This window comes from Cyprinus carpio, chromosome A3, assembly GCF_018340385.1.
Source record: "Cyprinus carpio isolate SPL01 chromosome A3, ASM1834038v1, whole genome shotgun sequence".
NCBI classification, from domain to species: domain Eukaryota; kingdom Metazoa; phylum Chordata; class Actinopteri; order Cypriniformes; family Cyprinidae; genus Cyprinus; species Cyprinus carpio.
Genome location: NC_056574.1, coordinates 20,856,024 through 20,879,449, shown reverse-complemented (window position 1 = coordinate 20,879,449; position 23,426 = coordinate 20,856,024). Strand labels below are relative to the sequence as shown.

General features: G+C 36.6%; 1 protein-coding gene across 1 annotated transcript; it reads left to right on the top strand.

Annotated features, from left to right (window-relative positions):
- The first annotated feature begins 183 nt into the window (after positions 1-183).
- LOC109050204 (carbonic anhydrase-related protein 10-like) lies at positions 184-22,936 on the top strand. Its single transcript, XM_042722957.1, has 9 exons — positions 184-638; positions 2,831-2,905; positions 10,967-11,109; positions 14,413-14,598; positions 19,154-19,249; positions 20,975-21,047; positions 21,545-21,699; positions 22,294-22,465; positions 22,682-22,936. Exons 1-9 carry the CDS (start codon positions 581-583, stop codon positions 22,702-22,704), a joined length of 981 nt encoding a protein of 326 aa, XP_042578891.1. The 5' UTR covers positions 184-580; the 3' UTR covers positions 22,705-22,936.
- Positions 22,937-23,426: the final 490 nt, after the last annotated feature.

Here is a 23,426-nt window from a genome sequence, read left to right as displayed (position 1 = left end):
CAAAGCAGCATTAGTAAATAAATAAATAAAGTGCTTGTTTTGTCCTAAATGCGCACCCCTTTTACTAATTTTGTAAGTAATGAACAGGAATGCGATGATTTCTAATCCCGTTAAGCCTCACACCAGCAGGAAAGTAATTGCATTAGAGTTTGAATGGATGTCAAAACTAACCGCATTCTCAAGCGAGCGTCACGGGAGCGCGAGCCCCGCCTGCAGGGGGATTAGCACGCGCTAAACCTCAGATCCGCGCGCTCTGTCAGGTAACGCCGCAAACAGCATCCGCGACTAACCTAACAGCACAAACAAGGATAAATAAAGGTGTTGGTTTGATCTAATTAGGTTTTCGCGACACCAGCCGACAGGTCGGTGTCTGGACTTGCAAGTTTCTACGCTGTGAATTGTCAAGTGGTTAATTTCAGAGTGGGTTCATCTGCGCGGTGGGTCGCGTCTTTTAAAGAGGACCATGTTCATCATATTCGAGAGTGACGGGAGCGCGCGAGTCAGAGTCGCTCGCGAGGAATGACGCTTCAGACTTTGACCAAGTGATATCAAGTTAATTACCTGATGGACTAAATGAAGAATGCCGCACGTTTGGGAGTTCATACTGATTCTCAACATTAATGTCGTCTTTGTAGAAGGTAAACTGTTCACATGTGAAAACTGTCTCTCAAGACGCTTAAGATGTTTAACTGCTGACAGCCCTGTTAATATAGCTGCGTTTTCATTATGCTGGCATTGGCAATGCATAATACGTCCAAAGCTAAAGAGGAGAATTGAATATGTAATTTTAAAGTGATAGCCTAATTAATCTTTTGCTGATAAAACAATGCTTGATATTTACTGTATGAATTTGTTTACTGACTGACTAGTCTTATCTGGTTTAAGCAGGCTTTGGTCTTCCAGCCTTACCAAGAGAGTCTTCTGGTGGTCTAACCAATCTGAAAAGTACTCAGAACCCTTCTGAAACCAGTCTGCTGAACCGTTTGACCAGGCTGATAGAACCAGCCAGCTAGTTTAGACAGGGTTTAGCTTGTGTTTTTTTTTTTTTTTTTTCTGCAGCAGATTGGTCATCTCAAAAATGAAAAGATTTTGAATGTAACAGCAGGGATTTGGAGAAGGGAAAAAAAAAATTCCCATAAATTTAATTTCCTGCATAGCTGTGTGGTTTTCTTGAATGCCTTACTAAAAAAACACCAGTTTTGAGAAAAGAATATCCATGGATTAGAAGAATATTGTCTTAGACCAGATTAAGATAGTTTGCAGGTCTTTAGCATGGTTTAAGATGGTGTTCCAGCCTGGTCAAGCTGGTTTTCAGGTGTTCCACAGGATCTACCAGCCTGTTCAGTTAAAATGTGGTCTGAAACAGGGAGACCAAGAAGCCATCTTAGTCTAGATTCAACTTGTTCTCAATTCCTTTCATCTCTGGTGATTCTTTTCTCAGATAATCATTCTGTAATGAGTACAAACATCTTATAGTAATATTATGCATGAGTTTTTTTTTTTTGCTAAATAAAAGAATATAAAAGAAAAATGCATGAAAAAGGCAAAGGAAAAACATACTAAATGAGTATAAAAATTGATGTAAAGAGGCTGTCAGTGAGTCATACACCTCAGAGTAAAGCTGGAGTCTGTGAGGGTCTTCTGCACTATTGAAGTACCCAGTTTGTTTTGGCAGTCCAGAGTTTGACGTCATCTTTTCTCCAGGGGATGGGCATCTATAAAACCCAAACACAAGTTACATCTTCAAAGAGCTGGATATGTGCAAGAAGGGTTTCCACAGAAAAGCTTGTAATATGTTTGAAAGGAAGTTGACGTGTGATCCGAGGTCAGGCTAGTACAAAGGGGGCGACGGCTGTGAAGAGGGGAAAAAAAAAATCAAGTTTCCTGGTTAAATGTGTGAGGTTTATTTTCCTCATTCCAGCCAATAATATCAAAGTGATTCATGTGTGTCAAAAACATGCAGTGTAAAATATACAAGCCCTTTTATGTTCAGCTCAATATCGCACAGGGAGCCACACACAACAGGGAGGATATATTGGTAGCGGGGCTCCATTCGAGTGTCAGCATGTCGTGAATCTCCAAGTGTATGAATCTTGGCACCTGCACTTACAGCAAATCCGTGGCTCTCGATGCTTCTAGATACTGCAGACTGTAGCCTCAGAAATAGCGGCTTCTTACTATTAACATAAGTGAAAGTGCACAAGCCTCTTATATCTTAGATACAGATTTCGATAAATTCGGGTGGAAGCAAATTAGGCTCCAATCCTCCGCCCCGTTCATGACGGGCACATCAAAGCGACCTGGCTTGAGAGTAGAGCTGTGGTGTGGTGTATTAAAGAGCAGCCCTGAGTGCTTGACTTGGCAGTGGATATGATGCAAGCCGCAGCCTGAAGCCAGAGGGAGAGAGGTGAGGGGAATAGTGATGTGAGATAACAGAGTGAATTCAGAATGCTGGAGTCTGCTGCCTCTGTGACCTACTTTCCTGCACCGATGACAAGGCCCTGAGCAGAGCATCCAGGATGCATCTGTCATCATCACACAAATGTGCTTTTTTTACGTGCAATTTAGCAGTGCTAGGCAAATATTGACTTTATAAATTTGCATGCTGTTTTTTTTTTTTTTTTTTTTTTTTTTTTTTTTTTTTTTTTTTGGTCATGCGTCAAGTTTTGCCTCAAAAAGGCTTTTTAAATGTGTCTTGATGCAGACAACTTCATCTTCTCATTTGACAGCAGAAACGTCTCTCCGCAGGGAGCTGGGGTCTTTTACAGGTGTGACTGTATTTTCAAAGAGCTGTGGGTGAGTGATGTGTGAATCTCTTCTTTTCCCGCAGCACAGCCTGTGTCATCAAAGCTGCACGATGGTTGGTGGGCATACAAAGATGTTGTCCAGGGGAGCTTTATACCAGGTAAGTCTTTCAAAAAAGAAAACGGTATGAGAGTATGCAGAATGTGTCTTGTCAAGAGTCATGCTGCTAAGACTCGCAAGATATGCGCCGATCACCACTTTATTCGCAGAGGCTTTGTGCGTTGACATATAGCACATGAAGCTCCAGGGTGCCAATGAATATTTTATTCTGTTTGATTCACACGTTTAATGTACGTATGCGGTGTGAAGGAGGTGGATTTGACACTGATCAGGGTGAAAAGTTATTCAACAGTACTTTGCACATGCCGTATCATAATTTAGAGCTTAAGTGAGGAGTTTATAGTGCTAACATTTCAACACAAGATTAGTTGGCCTGATACGTTTAAGGTCGCTAAATTATACATGCAAGATTTATGAGATTTTTTTGAGAAGGTTATTTTGAAGGTGCACTCTAAGCCAAAATTGTATAATTTTTCCCCCTCCGCTATCATCACCAAACAGGATTGTGTCAAATATTAGTTAGTACTGTTAGTACTTTTATTCAGCAAGGATGCATCAAATTCATCAAAAGTGGCAGTAAAAACATTTATAATGTTAGAATTTTGAATTTTCTCTTCATCAAATAATATATATATCACAGTTTCCAAAACATATTAAGCAGCACAACTGTTTTCAAAATTCATGATCACAAAAAATGTTTCTTGAGCAGCAAATCAGCATATTATAATGATTTCTGAAGGATCATGTGAAGACTTGAAGTTATGACTGCTGAACATTCAGCTTTGTCATCACAGGAATTTTTTTTTTTTTAAATATATTAAAGTTGTTTTGAATTAGAATAATATTTCACAATTTTACTGTTTTTACTGTATTGTTGATTAAATAAATACAGTGGGTATAGAAAAGAATCAGCCCCTTTTCTGTTGCTTTGCAAGTTTTGTCACCCGCATTTTGTTGCTTTGCAGCCTGAAATGAAGAATTTTATCCGGCTGCAATATTTGCCCACTCTTCTTTGCAGAATTGCTCAAGTTCAGTTAAATTTGATGGTGAGCGCTTGTGGACTACAGTCTTCAAGTCATTCCACAGATTTTCAGTGGGCTTTGAGTCTGGGCTCAGACTATAGGCCAGTGGTGGCGAACGTTGGTCCTGGAGAGCCGCAGCCCTGCAGAGTTTTGCTCCAACCCTAATCTAACACACCTGAACAAGCTAATCAAGGTCTGAAGGGTTACTAGAAAGCTACAGGCAGGTGAGTTTTAATTAGGGTTGGAGCTGAACTCTGCAGGGCTGCGGCTCTCCAGGACCGGAGTTTGCCACCCCTGCTATAGGCCATACAAGGTCATTCACCTCTTTCTCCTTCAACCACTGTGTGCTCAGTTTTGCTGTGTTTGGGTCATTGTCATGTTGGAAGGTATACCTTCTTCCCACTGACAACTTTCTGGCAGAGGGCAGCAGATTTTCCTCAAGAATTTGATGGTATTTTGCCTCATCTGTTTTTCCTTCTTTCCTGACAAGTGCTCCAGTCCCTGCTGCAGAGAAACACCGTAACAGGATATCACCACCTCCATGCTTTACTGTAGGAATGCTGTTATTTGGATGGTGAGCTGTATTGGATTTCCGCCAGACATATCGTTTGGTGTTGAAGCCAAATAATTAATTTTTTGTCTCATCTGTTTTGGCAAAGCTCAATCGTGACTGTATGTGGCCTTTCTTGAGGAGTGACTTTTTTCTTGCAACCCTCCCATACAAGCTACATTTGTGTAGAATTTGTGATATTGTTGTCACATGCACATAATGACCAGTCTTTGTCATAAATTCCTGCAGCTGCTTCAGAGGTGCTGTAGGCCTCTTGGTCGCCTCTCTGACTCCTGGCTCTTTCATTCAGTTTGGAGTGATGTCCTGAGCCAGGGAGGGTCCGTGTTGTACCAAATTCTGATGCTAAATCTGTAGAATTATGCAGAATGGCTTTAAAGGATCGTGAAACCCCCCATTTCAGCACTGGTTTGTTCTCACCACAGTTTTAAAAAATGCTAAAAAAGTGGGCATGGTGCCCAGCGGAACGGAGGAGGGGAAAGAAGGGAGAACGACAACACACACAGCTTTGCGTTCAGACACTTTCATTTCCCTCCCATTGAGTTAAAAACAAATAAATGCACAGCCATTTGCACTCTGCATCGAAAACATATAAATGAACGTGCTGTTGAACCTCTGAGAACTTTTAAGGCTTATTCTGTGGCATTTATATAAGCCTTTTGATGGGTTGTGTCACAGAGCTGTAAAAACGGTTATGCTCACCAAGTGATTGAATCGTGTTTGAATCACGTTTGTGCCGAACTCTTATTACAAAGCGAAAACAAAAACACTCTTCTTCGATCCATAAACGTTTCTCTCAGTTAATGTGGACGATGTCATGTCACACACACTGTTGTGAATAATCAAGCAAAGTGTCTTCTCATAGGATAAGAACACGCAGTCTTATGAATAATTTAATAGACACTGACGCGTCATTGATGTACTAGTCCACTGCCACGTCACAAATTGTGACGTCAACACAATATAGATTTTAAACCCGGAAGATGAAAATAGCACAAAAAAGCTTAAAATTAACCAGTTTTCTCAAACAGTTAAAATTATCGGATGCTAACATTGTCTTCTATGATATGCAACACAAACACCTCTGCTAAAATCTCAGAAAAAGTAGTCTGGGGTTTCATGACACTTTAAAAATGGTAAAATGTAATTATAATCGAATTAGCCAAAATATTTGATAACTGAACATGCAAGAGTAGGACACTATGAATGGTGGATGAATGTATTCTCCCCATATCTTGTTCTGCGGGCGTAGATCCCATGTGAGCCTGGTTATAGCTTAATCTATTTTTACAGCTTGTGGTCTCAACTGATTAATGCTTACTATTGCAGTAAAGGTCTGAGATACTTTATGAGTTTTATTCGAAGTACTTCATTATGTAGTCAGTCAGAGTAATGTATGTAGCCAGCAAAGGAGCCCTTTGAACACTGACAAGGACTATAATGGTAATTTCCTTTTAGTATGCTTAAAAGCTTTTAATAAAGAAGATATCTGTAGAGGACAGAACCGCACAATTCCTACTTATTCATGAGGAAGGGTCTTTATATTTCCAAAAAAGTAATGCTTGATCTAGTTACAAGGACACAGTATGTAGGGCAGCATCAATCTGAGTTGTAGGGGATATCAAGTAAGCCCTATAGCAACTCATAAATATATGCATTGCACATAAATTTACCTCTTTATTAAGTGTTCTGCAAGGGAGAAAAACTCTCTGGATTTATGTTGCTTAAATGTCCTTGAGACTTAAAAAGGACTGTGAAAGGAAGAAGATGTGAAGGCATTCAAATAGCAAACGTCATCCCTTTCCCAGAGCATGTCTGGGTTCATTTCAAGATGGTCCTCACAAGAAAAATATTCTTTTGCTTGTCCACATGGTTTGAGAACACTAAAGGCAACAGTGTAGTAGTAATCCTTTAAACTTTAGTGTTTGCCTGAAGTGCTTGTGACGTGTTCACTTGTCAAAGAATATATCAGTTATGGTTACATCTGATTTTACTGTAATATATGAGCATAGGACAGATGAAGTGTGGAATTTCTGCACCACCAAATGAAACTGAAAAAAGAATGTTTGTTTTCCAAACATGTTTTCTGACCACTCCGCCGTATGCCATTGGTTTACACTTTTCAGTTTGGAGAATCAGCCTGACAAATTGGCTTCCTTATAGCTGTCTCTGCTTATTAAGATGCAACTGAAGGAAGTATTTAACTTTTTTTAATTGCACAAATCAGTTTTAAGTATGAAGTGCATTTATGATTGATTCATCATGCTTACAACATGAATAAAATGTAACTCTCAGCCACTTTGATCATGCCAGGCACACCAATTAGCTTTCAAATCTTACAATTAAAAGGTATAAGAGACTAATTTAAGTTTAGGAGGAAGAACCCATTTTCATTTCATAATTTTGTCTTATCAGTTGAATGTGATGCTCCAAAAAATCTCATGATTGACATTCATAGGCTATTTTCAGTCATGGACTTCAATTCACTCCAGTGAGAGATTAACTTTTCTTTAATGTGTGCATATTCATGAATGAATATTTCTGTCCTGTTTTTGGCATGCGCTCATTATATGCTTACATAGCTATGGCGGGAAGTTTCTACATTGTTAATTGCAAGAAAACATCTCTTCTGTTCTCCTGAGGGTTTCGCTGAAGCTGCTACATGACATGTTCTATTTTTGAAATTCATGTTGAAAACTTGTCTCGCTTGCACTAAAAATGCATTATATTTCATAAACTAAATCAGAGACAGTGTTTGGGGTCAGTAAGTTTTGTTTTAAAGAAATTAATACTTTTATTCAGCATGGATGGATTGAATTAATCAAAAGTTACAGTAAAAACATTCTATTCATGAAAGAATCCTAAAAGAAATGATCAATTTTCACAAATATATTAAGCAGCACAGCTGTTATCGACATTGATAATAGTAAGAAATGTTTCTTGAGCAGCAAATCAGCATATTAGAATGATTTCTGAAGGATCATGTGACCCTGAGGACTGGAGTAATAGCTGCTGAACATTCAGCATTGCATCACAGGAATTAATTACATTTTTAAATATGTGAACAAAAAAAAAATGTATACAATTTTTGTTATATCACAATATTATGTTTTTTACTGTTTTGGATCAGACAAATGGTGAGCCTAAGAGACTTCTTTCTAAACCTCAACAATGTAGAGTGCATGGCGAGCTTTTTGTTTGCTTTTCACATTTAAAAAATAAGCAATAATTAAGTGCTGGTCTGACGTTTCAGGTGATTGCATTTATGTGCTACTATTAGCAAAACTGAAGAAGCAATTGACCATTATACTGTGATTAAATGTATATGTTCAGCAATCTCCCATCAGTGCTTCAGGGGATAAACAAACATCTGGAAAACTGCATTGTTGAATAAATTCTCAAATGCAGAAATGTGTAAAGCCAAGAGAATTTGTAAAAAGAAATGTTTGTAGCATTAAAGTGAATGTTACTTCCATATGTAAGACTTTATGCAACTTTCAGTATGATGTAACAGCAGAGCTCAGCCTTCATTGTACTGTACGCTGGTCAGTTGATATATTTGTCCCATAATACCTAAAAAGCACTTTGAGAGAGTTCTCATTAATGTATTGAACCCAAAGCCAAATCTGGCACAGATCCCTGATGATGAGGGTGCCATCTGTCTACCACTCATCAATTGCTACAGCAAAATCATTATATCACTCTAGATGGGAGCTCAAAATACTCTGCAGACCTTAACAATGGATTCAGAGAGATTTAAGCTAAAAATACAAACAGACTTAGGACCTCAAACATACAGTAAACTCAGGTTGCTGTTGCTGCTTTTTTAAAAACTATTTGGAAGCATGGTTTGTTATATTGAGTTTTTTGTCTTGATTCTCTTTAAAGCAACTGTATGTCATTTTTTTTTTTTTACCTCAAAATATCATTCTGATGGTACCCTGATTGCTAAAGGTGAATGGCTTTTATTTCTTTCCTATGTATTACCCAAATGTCTTATTTGGGAGTATGTAAGTTTGGTGAGCATGTGCAAAAATCCGCTGAAAGGGCTGAAATTGTTTTATGGCACCAACAAATACACGTATACAGCTATCCACTGAAATGAACATATTTACAGTAGTGAATTGCACTCACTTAATTGTAGGGGGCTCTGAAGTTGCAAAAATTCACAAAACTACATGCAGTTGCTTTAAAAGCATGATATATTGGTACTATGTAGTAGTTTACCAGTACCTAATATTTTTTAATTATCAGTATCAGTTCATCCTGGATATATAACAGCCAATATTGGCTGGGATTTAAATGTTTGTGCCTAATTTCATTATTTTTCTGTTTAAATGACCTTTAATGCCATCTAACGCTAACTTTAAAGTTCATTTTTAAAAACACTAATATTTAATAACGCTTAAATGTCAAAGTGAATATTCATTTTTCATAATGTACATTGTAATGTTGTGATGCCGAAATTCACTTTCAAACAGATTAATTTTAATGGTGTTTTTTAAGACAAAGTGTTCCATATTTCCATATTTAACCTTTATTTCAGCACAATGGGTGGAAGTTACAAGAAATATAAAATCAAAATCTTGAGGAAGTGTCCCACAACAGGACAAAGCAATAAAAGATCTAATTCACCAGCTAATTATACATACATACATATATATATATATATATATATATATATATATATAATTGTTATATAATTAATTATTGTTTTTGATTGTTATTTGAAATATGCCAGAAAGAGTTTGCTATACCACACATTGCTATAGGAGAATACTATACTGGAAGTGCTCTGAGATTTTAGCAGAAATACATAGGCAGTTGGCGTCCATTATCAGCTTATCAAATCACCCAGGATTTTAATATCAGTGCATCAGAGGGGGTGGAAATCATTTGACTTTTTTTTATGTTTTTGGTGAAAAAATATATTCATATTTACTTTTTTTGTATTTTTCCCATCGAAGATTATAACTAGTGTTTGACAACTTTGTGACTTTAGGATTTGGTATCTTACATTTTGAATTATAAGCTGAGCAGAGCCTACTTTTAAATAAGCAAAAATGTCTTACTCATTCCTCCCTCAGTCTTATAAGCAGTTGCATATTCTGTCTGTCCTTGACATTTAAAGAAAGCACCAAGCGAGACATTTGAGAAGTGAAAAAAAAGAAAAAAAAAATACTTGACGTAATGAGCTCAGTGACTGTTAGGATGCCAGACAAAAGCAGCATTACAGGTTAGATCACGGGTTTGGAAACAATTATTTATTTAGGTCGCTGTACAAAGAGATGCTGAAAATAAATACAAATATGGAGTAAACAGAGTAAATTACCTTCATGCATTCAAAGGAAAAGAGCTTATGTTATTCCACAGCTTCCTTGTATTGCGTAATCTTTGTATCTAATGTGGTTTTGCTCTTTCTAACTTAATACGGCAACATATCACGTAGCCCAGTCTGGTTTCACTCCCACAGAGCTGGACATGATAAGAGGAAAATCAGGCCAGGGGATCACTTGTTCATGCTGGATAAATCTGTTTATAATCTCAGCCTATGTGGACAAAAGGTGATATTCTTTACATTGAAGCGCCCGAGCTTTCGATGATCTAATGAGTTTGACCTGGCCAGTGTGGAAGTCAGGGTCACAGTATCATCTGCTCTCACGCTCCTGTAACACACTCAAGCTCACACTAGATGGTATCTGTTAAAGAGGTAGCTCACCCCCAAAATCAGACATCATTTACTTACCCTCATGTTGTTCCAAACACGTATGAATGTTATAGTTTGAGAGATGAGAGATGTCATTTTATGTTTTTCTCAATACAGTTGAATTCAGTGGTTTGTTTCCCAACATTCTACAAAACATTTGGTGTTTCACAGATGAAAGAAAGTTATACAGAAAGTTTTCAACTGAGCTATCTTGTAAATGACAGGAACTTCCCAGGTGTTGGGCTCGTCCCTTGATATGTCATGTTTATTTTAAACATGATAAATGAGATTTGAGGTTCAGTGCACTGATAAAAGTCATTGCAATCAGCAATAAAGTTGTTTACTGTTGTAGGACTGTGAAACATCTCCGAGAATAAATTAATCATATAAGGTCAAGTATGTCCTTTGGCTGTGTGGCTAATGTGACTAATTCCATCTGTGTTTCGTGAGTTTGTTTTTGCGAAGCGAATCGCATTAACATGCAGTTCTTCCATTTGGATGCACGATAATGACCTCGTTTTCAAATGAGAACCGCCACTGCACCTGGTAATTAAGTGTTAAAATTGATTGCTAGTCGAAAGGTTGTCTCAAAGGATGTCAACCACTAGATTCAAACTCAAAAATAACATCACACCATGGATGGGGCTAACGGAGGAAATCTGGAATGAGCAATTTGAGATAATCCCAAACATATCCCCCGCCAATCAGATCATGACCCATTACAGAACAGCGAACGCAACAGTCTACAGCTGAAAATTAAACCTAATGTTCTGAACTTGACTTTTTGTGTTTATATTTTGCTAGTGCCATCTTTCTGGGGACTAGTTAACACTGCCTGGAACCTGTGCACGATTGGGAAGAGACAGTCGCCTATCAACATCGAAACCAGTCGAATGATTTTTGACCCCTTCCTCAATCCTCTACGACTCAATGCAGGGCAACGGAAGGTAAGTACTGGAAAGGATAGAGCGCTTTATTGTACTTTCTTTAAATATCACAGACACTATATTGACAGTTGCATCATAATCCTTTCTATAATATGTGTTTTAAATCATAAAATAAGCTATTTTTCACATTATTCGATGGACAGTCACACATTATTCACTTTAGACCACTGTCCCATAATTCACTAGGATTTTGACAAGATCGGGTCACACAGCATAACTCCAGCTTAACGGTCCATTTGTCAAATCTAATCACATTCTGTATTTACTTATGTGGCCATTGTTTAGACAGCTAGTTGTTTTGTTTTTGTTGCTGAGTCTTAACTCATTGGATGACTTTTTTTTTTATACAGCTCTATTGACCAATGAAGCGGATCCTCAATTATTTTTGCCAAACACAACAGTGAAGCTTTACCAAATTAAGCCTTTGAAGATGGCTAATGCTCCACCACTGTTAGTTTGTTACAACGGTGCTGTAATGAGATCGCTAATTCTCTCCGGGTGCAAAATTGCTTACCATTTGCTTTCAATAAGGTGCGCCTGCAGTCAGTCAGCAGATTAGTGTGACTAAACTCATTTACCAGACACAAATCCAGTGTTTGATTATCGATGGCTGGTGTACATCAGATATCGCTCTGACCTCTAAAGGGATTCAGCAGTTGTTGTCATACAGATCTTGAGCGCTAAGGGGAATTTATTCCACAGAATGATAGGGAAAGGAAGGAGTTAATTCCACATTTAACATCCTGTTTTATGATTAATGCTGCTGTGCATCTGCTGGGGGAGATTAGGCAAGCTCACCATCTGTGCTGACAGGGGCTGTCAGTGAAGAATTCTCCAGTGAAGCTCCAAGAGGTTGTGGTTATGGATGATATACCGTAGTTCATCTTCGCTCAATAACACATTAGTACCCTAGACTTAGTCAGGAGCCTGACATAAATGTGGACTGCTGTTTTCCTCTGGAGGTTTTTCTGCTCTTATTTCAAGAGACCCAATTACATTTATGTATGCATTGCTCCTTTGAGCTTGTTATGGCTGTGGTCTCTATGTGGGGAGTTGCATGTTATTCCTAGAGAAAATTCCATCGCAGACCTAAATGTTCTCCATGAATTCAAGTCCGTTTGATTGGATACCCGAGGGCTGTTAAATAATGGAATTTATGCATGGGAACTCCAGGCTATAATGGAAAAAAGTTGATGGTCTCTTTTAGATGGACTAGCTATATATGTAACCTGCAAGAGTTCATTTATTCATTCTTAAATTACTGAATTAAAATATCGAATTTACTTGTTCTTGCTCACATCTCTTATGTTCAGGTAATTGTGAGATATAGGTTATAATATGAAAAAAGTAATATCGTGGATGGCAACTTTGAGGCACAACTGTGAGATACAGTGTTGTTATTGTAAACTAAGGTATTAAAAAGGTTTTGTAAACTGAAGGAAAACTGGAATAACATAAATATTTGCTAAGTATTTTAAACTTAAATTCAAATTATGGAAATGTTTCCTTTTCAAATGTTTCCTTTTAATAAAATAAGTTGAAGTGTTACTAAAACTAATACTGAAATAACTATGCATTAAAGCTAAATAGAAATATTAAAATAACAAAAATTATAAAAAGGACAAAACCACATCATAAAATTACTAATACTGAAATTAAAATGAAAGCTGATAATATAAAAAACAGAATCCAATTCAAAATATTTTGTTTATACTTTATACATATTTATAACATTTAAAATAAGTAATAAAAAAAAAAACACCGTGGAGATATAAATTTGCAGTTGTGAGAGATAAAGCTGCAATTAAAAACATCATTCACAAGTCACTGTTACACTCTCAAGAAAAAAATAAATTGCAATAATTGTACCTTTTAAGGGTAATAACAGCTTATCACTCGGGCAGTACCCTTAAAGGGACACCTTTCTACTTTCTTTACACCTAAAGAGTGTATAATAGTACCATAAGAGTACATATTACTACTATAAGGCACCAATATGCACCCTTTAGGGGGTAAAGATGTTACAAAGACATCCCTTTGATGGTACAGCCCCAGTGACAAGCTGTTGTACCCCTAAAGGTACAATTTTTGCACTTTTTTTTTTTGACCGTGTATGTGAAATAAAATCACAGTTATGAGGAAAAAAGTCACATTTTCCTTCTCTTCTCTTGAGTTGGAAATAGGCTTCCATAGTCTTTTGAGTTTTGGTGGACAGTTGTGATTATGGGGGAAGTTGTGGCCTAATGGTAACGGACTCGTAATCCAAAGGTTGCAGATTCGAGTCTCGGGCCGGCAGGAATTGTAGGTGGGGGGAGTGAATGTACAGCGGTCTCTCCACCCTCAATACCACCACTGAGGTGCCCTTGAGCAAGGTTAAATGCAGAGCACGAATTCCAAGTATGGGTCATTCGCTTATTGCTGAGAATAATGAGTTTCATCCCTTGTACTGTAGTTCAGGTTAAGTTGCCGTTTTATTCTAAATTATTTCAGCGCTACAGTTTAAAATGATAGTAATTACCTCTTGCTAAGAATTTATCCAGATGAGATGTCAGGCTAAATATATTGCTCATTCTCATGTTCCTGAGGGATCAGCTGTTCTTAAACTGTCTCCAGATCACAAATGAGCCAACTATATTCAACTAATTTGAACTCTCCCATTAGAAAACATTCTTGAGTGCTCTCACAGCTGTTTACAAAGATGTTCTGATCACTAGGGTGCCTTAACATTTTGGTCTCAATTAGAAATCTAAAAGCAAAGTAGCAAAGTTACCACAAAGTGAAGACAAAACATTCCAGGCATTGTTTTCCATTTATAGCTTCCCGTTTTTAAGCTTTGATGCATTTGCTTCATAAATCCTACCTCAGCAGTTGCACCTGTCAACCAGGTTTACCTGGAAAAACCTCAGTCCATCAGAACCAAACAGTCTGTTCATTACATTCATGCCTGATTTTCCAGGAATTCTCTGTGCGAGAGGCACAATGTCCAACAGCGCGTATAATGCCTTTTAGCCTATCCAGGTGAAAATGGCTTTGCCTTTGTCCTCCCATATGTACTAACTGTAAACATAGAATCACTTAATATTGTTTTATCATGAAAGGTCAGAAATGAGAATCACAGAAAACATCTGATCTAGGAAATGTAACCTAATTTGGTGTCATTTTCACTCAGAAATAGCTAATAAATTTCACAAAAATGGCAAGTAACACGTGGAATTAAATGTGAAATTTTGAAGTAGAAACACTGAAGTACTCCCATAATCTGTTTTATTTACAGCTTGTTTACAGTGTAGGTTTGTTTTTCAGGTCAGTGGAACGATGTATAACACGGGCCGACATGTGTCCCTGCGCCCAGACAAGTCACACCTGGTGAACATCTCTGGCGGGCCGCTGAGCTACAGCTACAGGCTGGAGGAGATCCGGCTTCATTTTGGCACCGAGGACAGTCGGGGCTCTGAGCACCTGCTCAACGGCCAGGCCTTCCCTGGAGAGGTGAGCCAACATAGAGCCTGGAAATACATTACTTCTGTGGGATTCAGTTAAACCTGTCTCCCTTCAAAGGCCTGGATGAGTTGAAAACCCCTTCACGTACTGGCACGGAAGTTAAAGAAGTAGGCAAAATTCTGAAATTAGTTCCTTTTATCACAACAGTTTTGCAAGAGAAATAAAATAATTTACTTCCCTAAGACCATGTTCTTTCGACAACATCAGAGTTAGACGAAGACCACAATGAGATCTCATTTGAGGAGGTCAGAGAGAAATATTCCAAAGCCAAGTCAACTGTTGCAACTTTCACTAGAGTGATACATTTCTCACAAAATGTGTGTGTTGTGCAGTGTCATTGAGTTTGCATTAATAAAGTCTTTTTATTCAGGATTAAAGGCCAAAGTCAGGATTATGGAAATTCCTATCTTAAGACGTGATTGTGCTTTAAGAAGGGACTAAATAAAACCGTAAAGCAATGGGTCATCTTCCAGATTGCACAGTCAGATATGAATTGGTCTTGTGCTGGAAATGTACATTTTTATAGTGAGGAATAACCCCATCCATCACACAGGTGCTTCTTGGAGCTTTTGTGGAGCCTAGTTTTTGACATTCTTTGTTTGTCTGAATCTATTCAACTATTAAAAATTATATTAAAAATGCAATGCATACATACAGTGACTTGGAATAAACCAGTTAAATGGTGTTAATTTCATTAACGATGTCTATGACGAAAAATGTTAGTCAACAAAAGTTCCCCTGATGAAAAAACGAGACTATGACGAAACTGTAATAAGGTCATTAAACGATAACTGAGACTATATCAACATCCAGTGTAGTTAATGAAAAAGACAAGACTAAAATGTAGTTAATAGAACAAAAACTATACCAAAACCTTGATGTTGGTTGCCAGATATCAACAGCTCAAAACTTTTCTGTTAAACGGATATGTACTCTGCACGGCTTTTTGCAATCTGGCAACCTTTCACACGCGCTCTTTCTGCGGATGCGCCGTGAGTTTAGCAATCTCCATTTGAGGTATTCTGCTTAATGCAGTTCAGTTTAATTCAAGTTTATTTGTATAGCGCTTCTCACAATAAAAATCATTGCAAAGCAGCTTTACAGAAAATTGTTTCTACAGTATATTTAGTACTAGCTTGTCAGTGGTGACTATGTCAAATTGATGTACATATGGCAGAAATGTACGGAAAAATTCAGTTAAAGAGCAGGTCATATGGGTTTTTGAAAAATCTCTCTTTTGCAGTTTATAACGTAGCTATCCTTAAATGAAAACAGTCTGCAAAGTTGTTAATCAAAAAAGTGCATGATAAATAAAGATATTGTCTCTCAAAAGAGAGAGTCGGTTCTGAATCGCCGTAACGAGTCGTTATAATTTCGACTCTTTTGCCTGTTTGCTTGTACGTCACTGGGTAACACATTTGCATAATCCCCGCCTGCCTGCGAAATACGAACAGAGTCTGATCTGCCCCACAAACACTTTTGCTATTAGTGCGTTTACATCATGTTGAGAAGACGCGGTGTTCAAGGATACCACAGAAATACAATTCGAGCCTTTTGTTGTGTGCTTGTCATTTTATCAAGAACTGCTTCTCTAATCTGGGCTTTTATCTTCGTTGGCTTCTAATCTTCTTAATTTGGACTAACAAGCTCTCTGAACAACGACCTGTAAGTAGTACGATTGATATGTTAGGTGTACATTTTCAATTGAGTGCTTAAAATATAATTTTTTTGTGCCAATATTTGATGTATACCTAGTGCAGCTTTAGGTTTCCAGGTAAAGCACGATATTACTGTCTTACTGAAGTAGTTCTAAAAATTCGAAGTGAACCTAAGAATATGTCGATTATTGTAGACTGATGTTGTTCTAATTACTTTGTTTAATAATAAAGAATGTAGTGTAGCACACAGACTTTATAATAATTGTGAAATTGCTGTTTATTGTGCTAGACTGGCAGTTACAGGGTTAATGCGGGAGAGATGAGTGATTTCGGCTGGTGCTCCTGTGATACAAATGTTCTGCGTTCTGATTAAAAGTTAAGACCAAGCATCTTTTGTCTTTCGTTCTTCAAACATTACAGTAGACATATTTTGGTTTACAAACTGTATTGTTTCATCAGTTAGTCACGTTAGCACTCGGCTAACGTATCCACCTAGTGTTCACAGTTTAGCAGCTAAACTTTAGCTGTGGGCACGATTCGCTTGCATAAGTGGTTTTTGTATTTATGTCATTATAAGAACGGATTGACTATATTATTGTTTTATGTAAAGGTGCTTTGTCAATGGTAGCGCTGGCTAACTGGCTCAAGGACTCATCTCTGTGCCAATCACAACAGGTTTGGCCAGCTGACCAATGAGAGCAGAGTAGGCTTGAGGAAGGGAGGGGCTTGCTCCGAACTTGCTTGAAACGAATCATTTCCTAATCATTGGCAAATGACTCTAATATTAAATGTATATTCTGAGAAAATTACAATGTTTTCTGACCTTAGATGCATTTAAACCTGATGTAGGGGACTCCAATACAATATTGGGACACTTTAAAATACCATATGACCTGCTCTTTAATGACGTAATCAAACAGACGATGAAAACTATTAACAGCAATGATTATATGTTGCAATCAAACTTGTAGCAAAATTTGGTAGTTTATGTTGTTTCAGGGTTGGCATCATCTGAGGTCCTCTGAGGGGTTGGCATCATCTCTTCTCGGGTCTTTTTAAGCGTGGTAGAAGGTTCATTCAGCCAGTCTGTGTTCTGTCATGGATCTCGACTGCTTTGTTTGTTAAAGTGGTTGCTGATTGTAATGTTAATTACACAACCTCTGTGCAGCAATAAGTCTTTTTGCCGTTGTTTTCAAAGAGAAACATTAAAGCAATTTGGAATTATTGGAATTACTATCAGGAATTTCTCTGTTATAATATTTGAGAGTAGGTTGTTGTTATGCCAGTTTTCATAACGTAGACAGAGTGAGTGTATATCTAAAGTATTTGCTGTTTATTTAGCCTCTAATTGATATCCTGTTACAAATCTGTACACTAACGTTAGATTTGGTTAAAAAAAAAAAAAAACACATAAGAGTCGGTATTCTATTGATTTTTGCTTTTTGGTGAAAAAGCAACTTCTGATGAAATGTAAAAATACATTTCCCAAATGACAACAATCATTGCAATTAAAATTGAGCACTATGCAATAAGACGAAAATATGATTAAAATGTGTAAGTTTTCACTTACTAAAATTCTCAGACATTTAGTCGACTAAAACTAAAACTAAAACAGTTGACTGAATATGATGAAAACGTAACATTTGACACAGGACTAAGACTAAGACTAAATTAAAAATAGCTGAAAAAATTAACACTATGATTATATGATGAGCATGCCATTTCTGAATTAAAATTAATTTAAATATTTTTGGTGACAGTCAAAAATGTAAGGGTAATACAACGATCCTGATCATATAATGAAAATGAATGAAATTATTGAAAATAATCTTGTTTTATTATTAGTTTATACTCAAATCTCTAGTCAGTAAGATTTAAAAATATATATATATATATATATATTCAGCGAAGATGCATTTAATTGATCAAAAGTGACAGTACAGACAATTCTAATGTTAAAGTTTATAATGTTCCACAAAACTTTTAAGCAGCCAGCAGCCTTGGAGAGCATAAGAGAATTCTTTCAAAGTGTAAAAAAGTGTGTTTGTGTGTTTATGCCAATGTTCTTTTTAAAGAATTGGCACACGTTTTAAAGTACAGTTTGATTTTTCTTTTTTTAAGATATACTTTTCTTTGTTGTAGTGACCCTCATACTGAAACAGAGCAGACAATTCTTAATGTACAACAAGTGCCAGTTTTCAAACTGTCAAGACCACCAATTTGTGCCAGAAATATCAAATCATTTTAATGAGTTTACACTTTATCTTATTGTGGTGCAAAGATGTGCGGCCCTCTCAGATCCTCACCTCAGCTCTGATTCACTGAAGTCAGCAGCTTCACTTCATTTTCCTAATCCAAATGAGGTTATATGGGCAGCAGCTTTCCAACAACTTAATTTTGAAGCTGACAAGCAAGCTCATTATAACTGATGACTGAAGCATATTTTCTAATGAGTTCCAATGCATTTTTGAGCCACTGAAAATTAAGCAGCAGCTTTCCTGGCTTCCATCTCTCTGGTTTCATTGAGCTGTGCTGAAAGAACGATAAAGCAGGATGGAGGAGCATCAAGGAGCTTCGTAGTATTCCCATTTACAATTCATTAACAATTTATACACAACACACAGCAAAATATTTATATGGATTGATGTACTGACCCTCATTACAGTGTCACATGAGATTACAAGCTGACACAATGGAAGTTAATGGACTTATATGCAGTCATATACATATAATGTGTGGGCATATTTTATGCATTATGTATTTTTCTAAAAGTATAGCACAGCCAGTTTTGGCTCAATTCACACTTAGCAGGTGTTTGTTATGCAGGGTGTTTTTTTTGTTTGTTTTTTATTGCAAGTTACACTCCTTTTTTTTTCTTTTCACAGGTGCAACTCATCCATTATAACCAGGATTTGTATTTAAATTACAGTGATGCCGTCCGGAGTCCTAATGGAATAGCAGTTGTTTCTATCTTCATGAAGGTTAGTAGTCTCAGCTGCTTAAAATATATACATTGGAGAGGTGACACTTCATTAATTAGTCTTTAACTGCATTCATCTTTAGCAAACGTTATATAGCCTTAGGAGATCAGAAGTTCATTTCCAGTGAGATATGGATGTGCACAAATTAACATGCCTTAAAAGTGCTTGAATGTACATTATTGATTAGTTTTTTAAGCATTATTTAATATATTATGCCATTCATTTTAATTATGCGTGCTAGGATTTTAAAACAATCTTAAACTATCAATAAATACGGAATAATCTAGAAGAATTGACTCTTAGAATAGCTTTTAGTCAGTTTTTTGCCAATTCTAAAAATCTAGATAATTTAATAATGGGTAGTACAATAATAATAATAATAATAATAATAATCAGACTGCAGTATACTGCATCAGTTGTTTCATATCAACTAAATTAATTATGCATCAATGCTGCTCATGCTTCTTGAAGAAAATTCCACACCACATTTTAATTAAATTATAATAAATGAATGTAATTATTTATATTAATCTAAATGATTTAAAACAAAGTTTACTCAATAATAAATGAGAATCATATTTGTGATGGGTGCAAAATGAATAAAATGCTTTTGAGAAAATTCTCATGGGCAGAAATGTGCATTTCAGACCAGAAAAAGATTTTAATGACCACCATGATGAAATATGAAAAAGCTTTTTATTGTTTTATTCAAAGTCCTATCTTCATTAATAATGATCAGTATTGCCATCTCATATGCATTGTGTGCTTGCAAGGTGCACTGGAAGAATTCTGATTTGTAGATGGTGAAAAAATAACCTAAGATGTACTTGATACTTGTATTTTTTGTTAACTTACCATTCCTATGTTAACTTGTAAAAAATAAGAAATATTTAAATTGTAACTTAAAGGAGTAAATTGTTCAATATTATGTTTTCTATGAGACATATACAGGTAATGAAGAGCTGGACGTGCTTGATGTCTTGCAATGTTTGAATTCACACACGTGATTACAAACAACAGTGTAAATAAAACTGCCAAATGGTCAATCCATATTAATTATTCAGGCCCCAGTGCATGCTGGGAAAAGCGAGAATGGGATTGAATGCACCACTAATCCATTTTTTCAGCGCAGGCCTATTTTGAACTAAAAATAGGATGCAATGCTCAGAGCTGCTCTGGAATTACTTGTGTTCCTGAGAGTTCCTAACATACTGTAAATGTTAAAGTGAGATAATGGTGGCGATTCCTTGGCATTTAACCTCATCACACAGCATGACATCATCAGACTCACGGATGGCTGCGTGACTCTGTGAATCGTGACTTCTGTGTAAATTGGGGCAGAAGTGCCACAGTTCAGATGAAGGTGTTGCCATATTGCAGCCCCCCTGTTCACTTTCATCCCAGATCGCAGTGTTGTTGATGACAGGGAATCTCCACCATTCTGCTAATAATGAAGGCACATCGATGAAAGCCATTCATCTTCAGTACATGGAAAAAAACACACCCAGATGCCCCTAGAATAAATTCTACTAGACTATTATTGATTATACTTGTGATCTGGTGAAGCCGTAATGAAATATCTCAGCAGTAAGTTAACGGTCATGTCATTTGTGATTAATGCACTGAACAAAACCATGTTTTATGAAACTCTGCCTTTTCATCAGAAAAAAAGCTGCAGATGTCGGGCTTTAAGTAATGTGTTCTTTGCAATTTTTGACTCTTCAGATTTCAGAGCCTACAAATGTATTTCTAAACCGTATGCTGAGCAGAGAGACCATTACAAGGATTACATATAAACGTAAGTGTTCATAAAATACCAATGTCTTTGTTCATGTCGGTGGCCTTGGGAGCACTTTTTTACACTCGTTAACTTTTAAAAGTTGCTTTTGTTAGCATTAAATTAAATTAATATTGTTTTTATTAACATTGAATTGAAATTATGTTGATATTGTTAACATTAAATTACAGCTTGCATCTGTATTAATAAATCAAGTGGTTTCCACAGTCTGGGTGTGAAATATTGCTTCAGTGAAGGCCTTCATAAGTCTTAATGAAAAAAGACAGGAAAAACAAACTTAGCTTTGCATTACCACCTTGTGGTCTTGGATAAGAAGTAATATTTTATTTCTCTCAGCATTGCCATCAGAACAAAAAAAAAATCATAGTGGTATAATAATATTCTGTGTTGAATTGTAGGAATGTTGACAGCTTGGAGAGGATAAAATATTCAACAGATTTCATCAAAGTGTGTGATTCATCTCAGCCCATCGGCTGTTTTATACTATGTCTTTTCAGATGATGCATACTTACTGATGGGGCTCGATATTGAGGAGCTGTATCCCGAAACCTCCCGTTTTATCACATATGAAGGGTCGATAACTATTCCACCGTGCCTTGAGACAGCAACCTGGATATTAATGAATAAGCCAATCTACATCTCCCAGATAGAGGTGATATGCTGAAAACTCAGAAAATTATTACACTTTAAAAAAATAACTGTTTTCTTTTTGATTATATTTTAAAATGTAATTTATTCCTGTGATGCAAAGCTAAATTTTCAGCATCATTACTCCAAGTCATCAGTGTCAAACGATCATTCAGAAATCATTCTAATATACTGAAACATTTCTTATTATTATAAATGTTGAAAACAGTTGTGCTCCTTTGAGTTGGTTTTGTAGAAACCATGACACTTTTTTAAAAATTATTTTATGTGTGTGTGTATATATATATATATATATATATATATATATATATATATATATATACTATATATATATATAATATATATATATATAATATATATATATATTTAATAGAGAGAGAGAGAGAGAGAGAGATTTAAAAAGAACAGCATTTATTTAAAATATTTTGTAATATTATAAAAAAATTCACTTTTAACAAATTTAATGCATTGTTTCTGAATAAAAGGTGAAAAAAAATATTATTTTTAAAAAATCTTACTAGCATTATATTATATTATATTTTATTATATTATATTATATTATATTTATTATATTATATTATATTGATGTATATTTCAGATGCAGTCCCTTCGTCTCCTCAGCCAAAACCAGCCGTCTCAGATCTTCCTCAGTATGGGTGACAACATGCGGCCGACGCAGCCACTGCACCAGCGCTGCATCCGCACCAACATCAACTTCAGTCAGAGACGGGACTGTCCTAACAACCGTGTGCTGAGGCTGCAATACAGAGGTCTGTGTCACACTTCCCATCAATAACATACACAAGCTTTGTATCACGAACACACTGCTGCATGCATGCTGTGTACAATAAAGCGGAGTGCTCTAATTAGACACTTACGATTATTGCTCTTGAAACAGATGGAAATTATACATTTGTCTTTATGAATAAGTGTTATGCTTCACAAAGAAAGTTATCTGACAGCACATTCTTAACTTTTATTTTCAGTGAATGAATGGCTTCTGAAGTAACAGCTTGACGTGGAATAGTTACTACAGCAATCTGGTAATAGGTGAAGAATATGGCCAACAGACAGAAAAATGGGATACATACAATGAGATGAAGACAAAGGACTTAACTCTTCTACACACACACACACACACACATACACACACACACACACACTCACTGGCCACTTTATTAGGTACACCTTGCTAGTACCGGGTTGGACCCCTTTTGCCTTCAGAACTGCCTTAATTCTTTGTGGCATAGATTCAACAAGGCGTTGGAATCATTTCTCAGAGATTTTGGTCCATATTTACATGATTAGTACATTAGTACAGTGAACTCATTGTCATGTTCAAGAAAACAGTCTGAGATGATTTAAGCTTTGTGACATGGTGCATTATCCTGCTGGAAGTAGCCATCAGAAGATGGGTACACTGTAGTCATAAAGGAATGGACATGGTCAGCAACAATACTCAGGTAGGCTGTGGCGTTTAAACGGATGCTTAATTGGTACTTAGGGGCCCAAAGTGTGCCAAGAAAATACCCCCCACACCATTACACCACCACCACCAGCCTGAACCGGCAGGATGGATCCATGCTTTCATGTTTTTTACACCAAATTCTGACCCTACCATCTGAATGTTGCAGCAGTAATCGAGACTCATCAGACCAGGCAACATTTTTCCAATCTTCTGTTGTCCAATTTTGGTGAGCCTGTGTGAATTGTAGCCTCCGTTTCCTGTTC

What these genes read in the sequence shown, in the direction of transcription:
- LOC109050204 (XM_042722957.1), top strand. Translation starts at nt 581, where the DNA reads ATGCCGCACGTTTGGGAGTTCATACTGATTCTCAACATTAATGTCGTC. An exon ending in TACAAGGATTACATATAAAC is followed by an intron (nt 21,048 to 21,544) that starts GTAAGTGTTCAT and finishes ATGTCTTTTCAG; the next exon opens with ATGATGCATACTTACTGATG. An exon ending in TCTACATCTCCCAGATAGAG is followed by an intron (nt 21,700 to 22,293) that starts GTGATATGCTGA and finishes TGTATATTTCAG; the next exon opens with ATGCAGTCCCTTCGTCTCCT.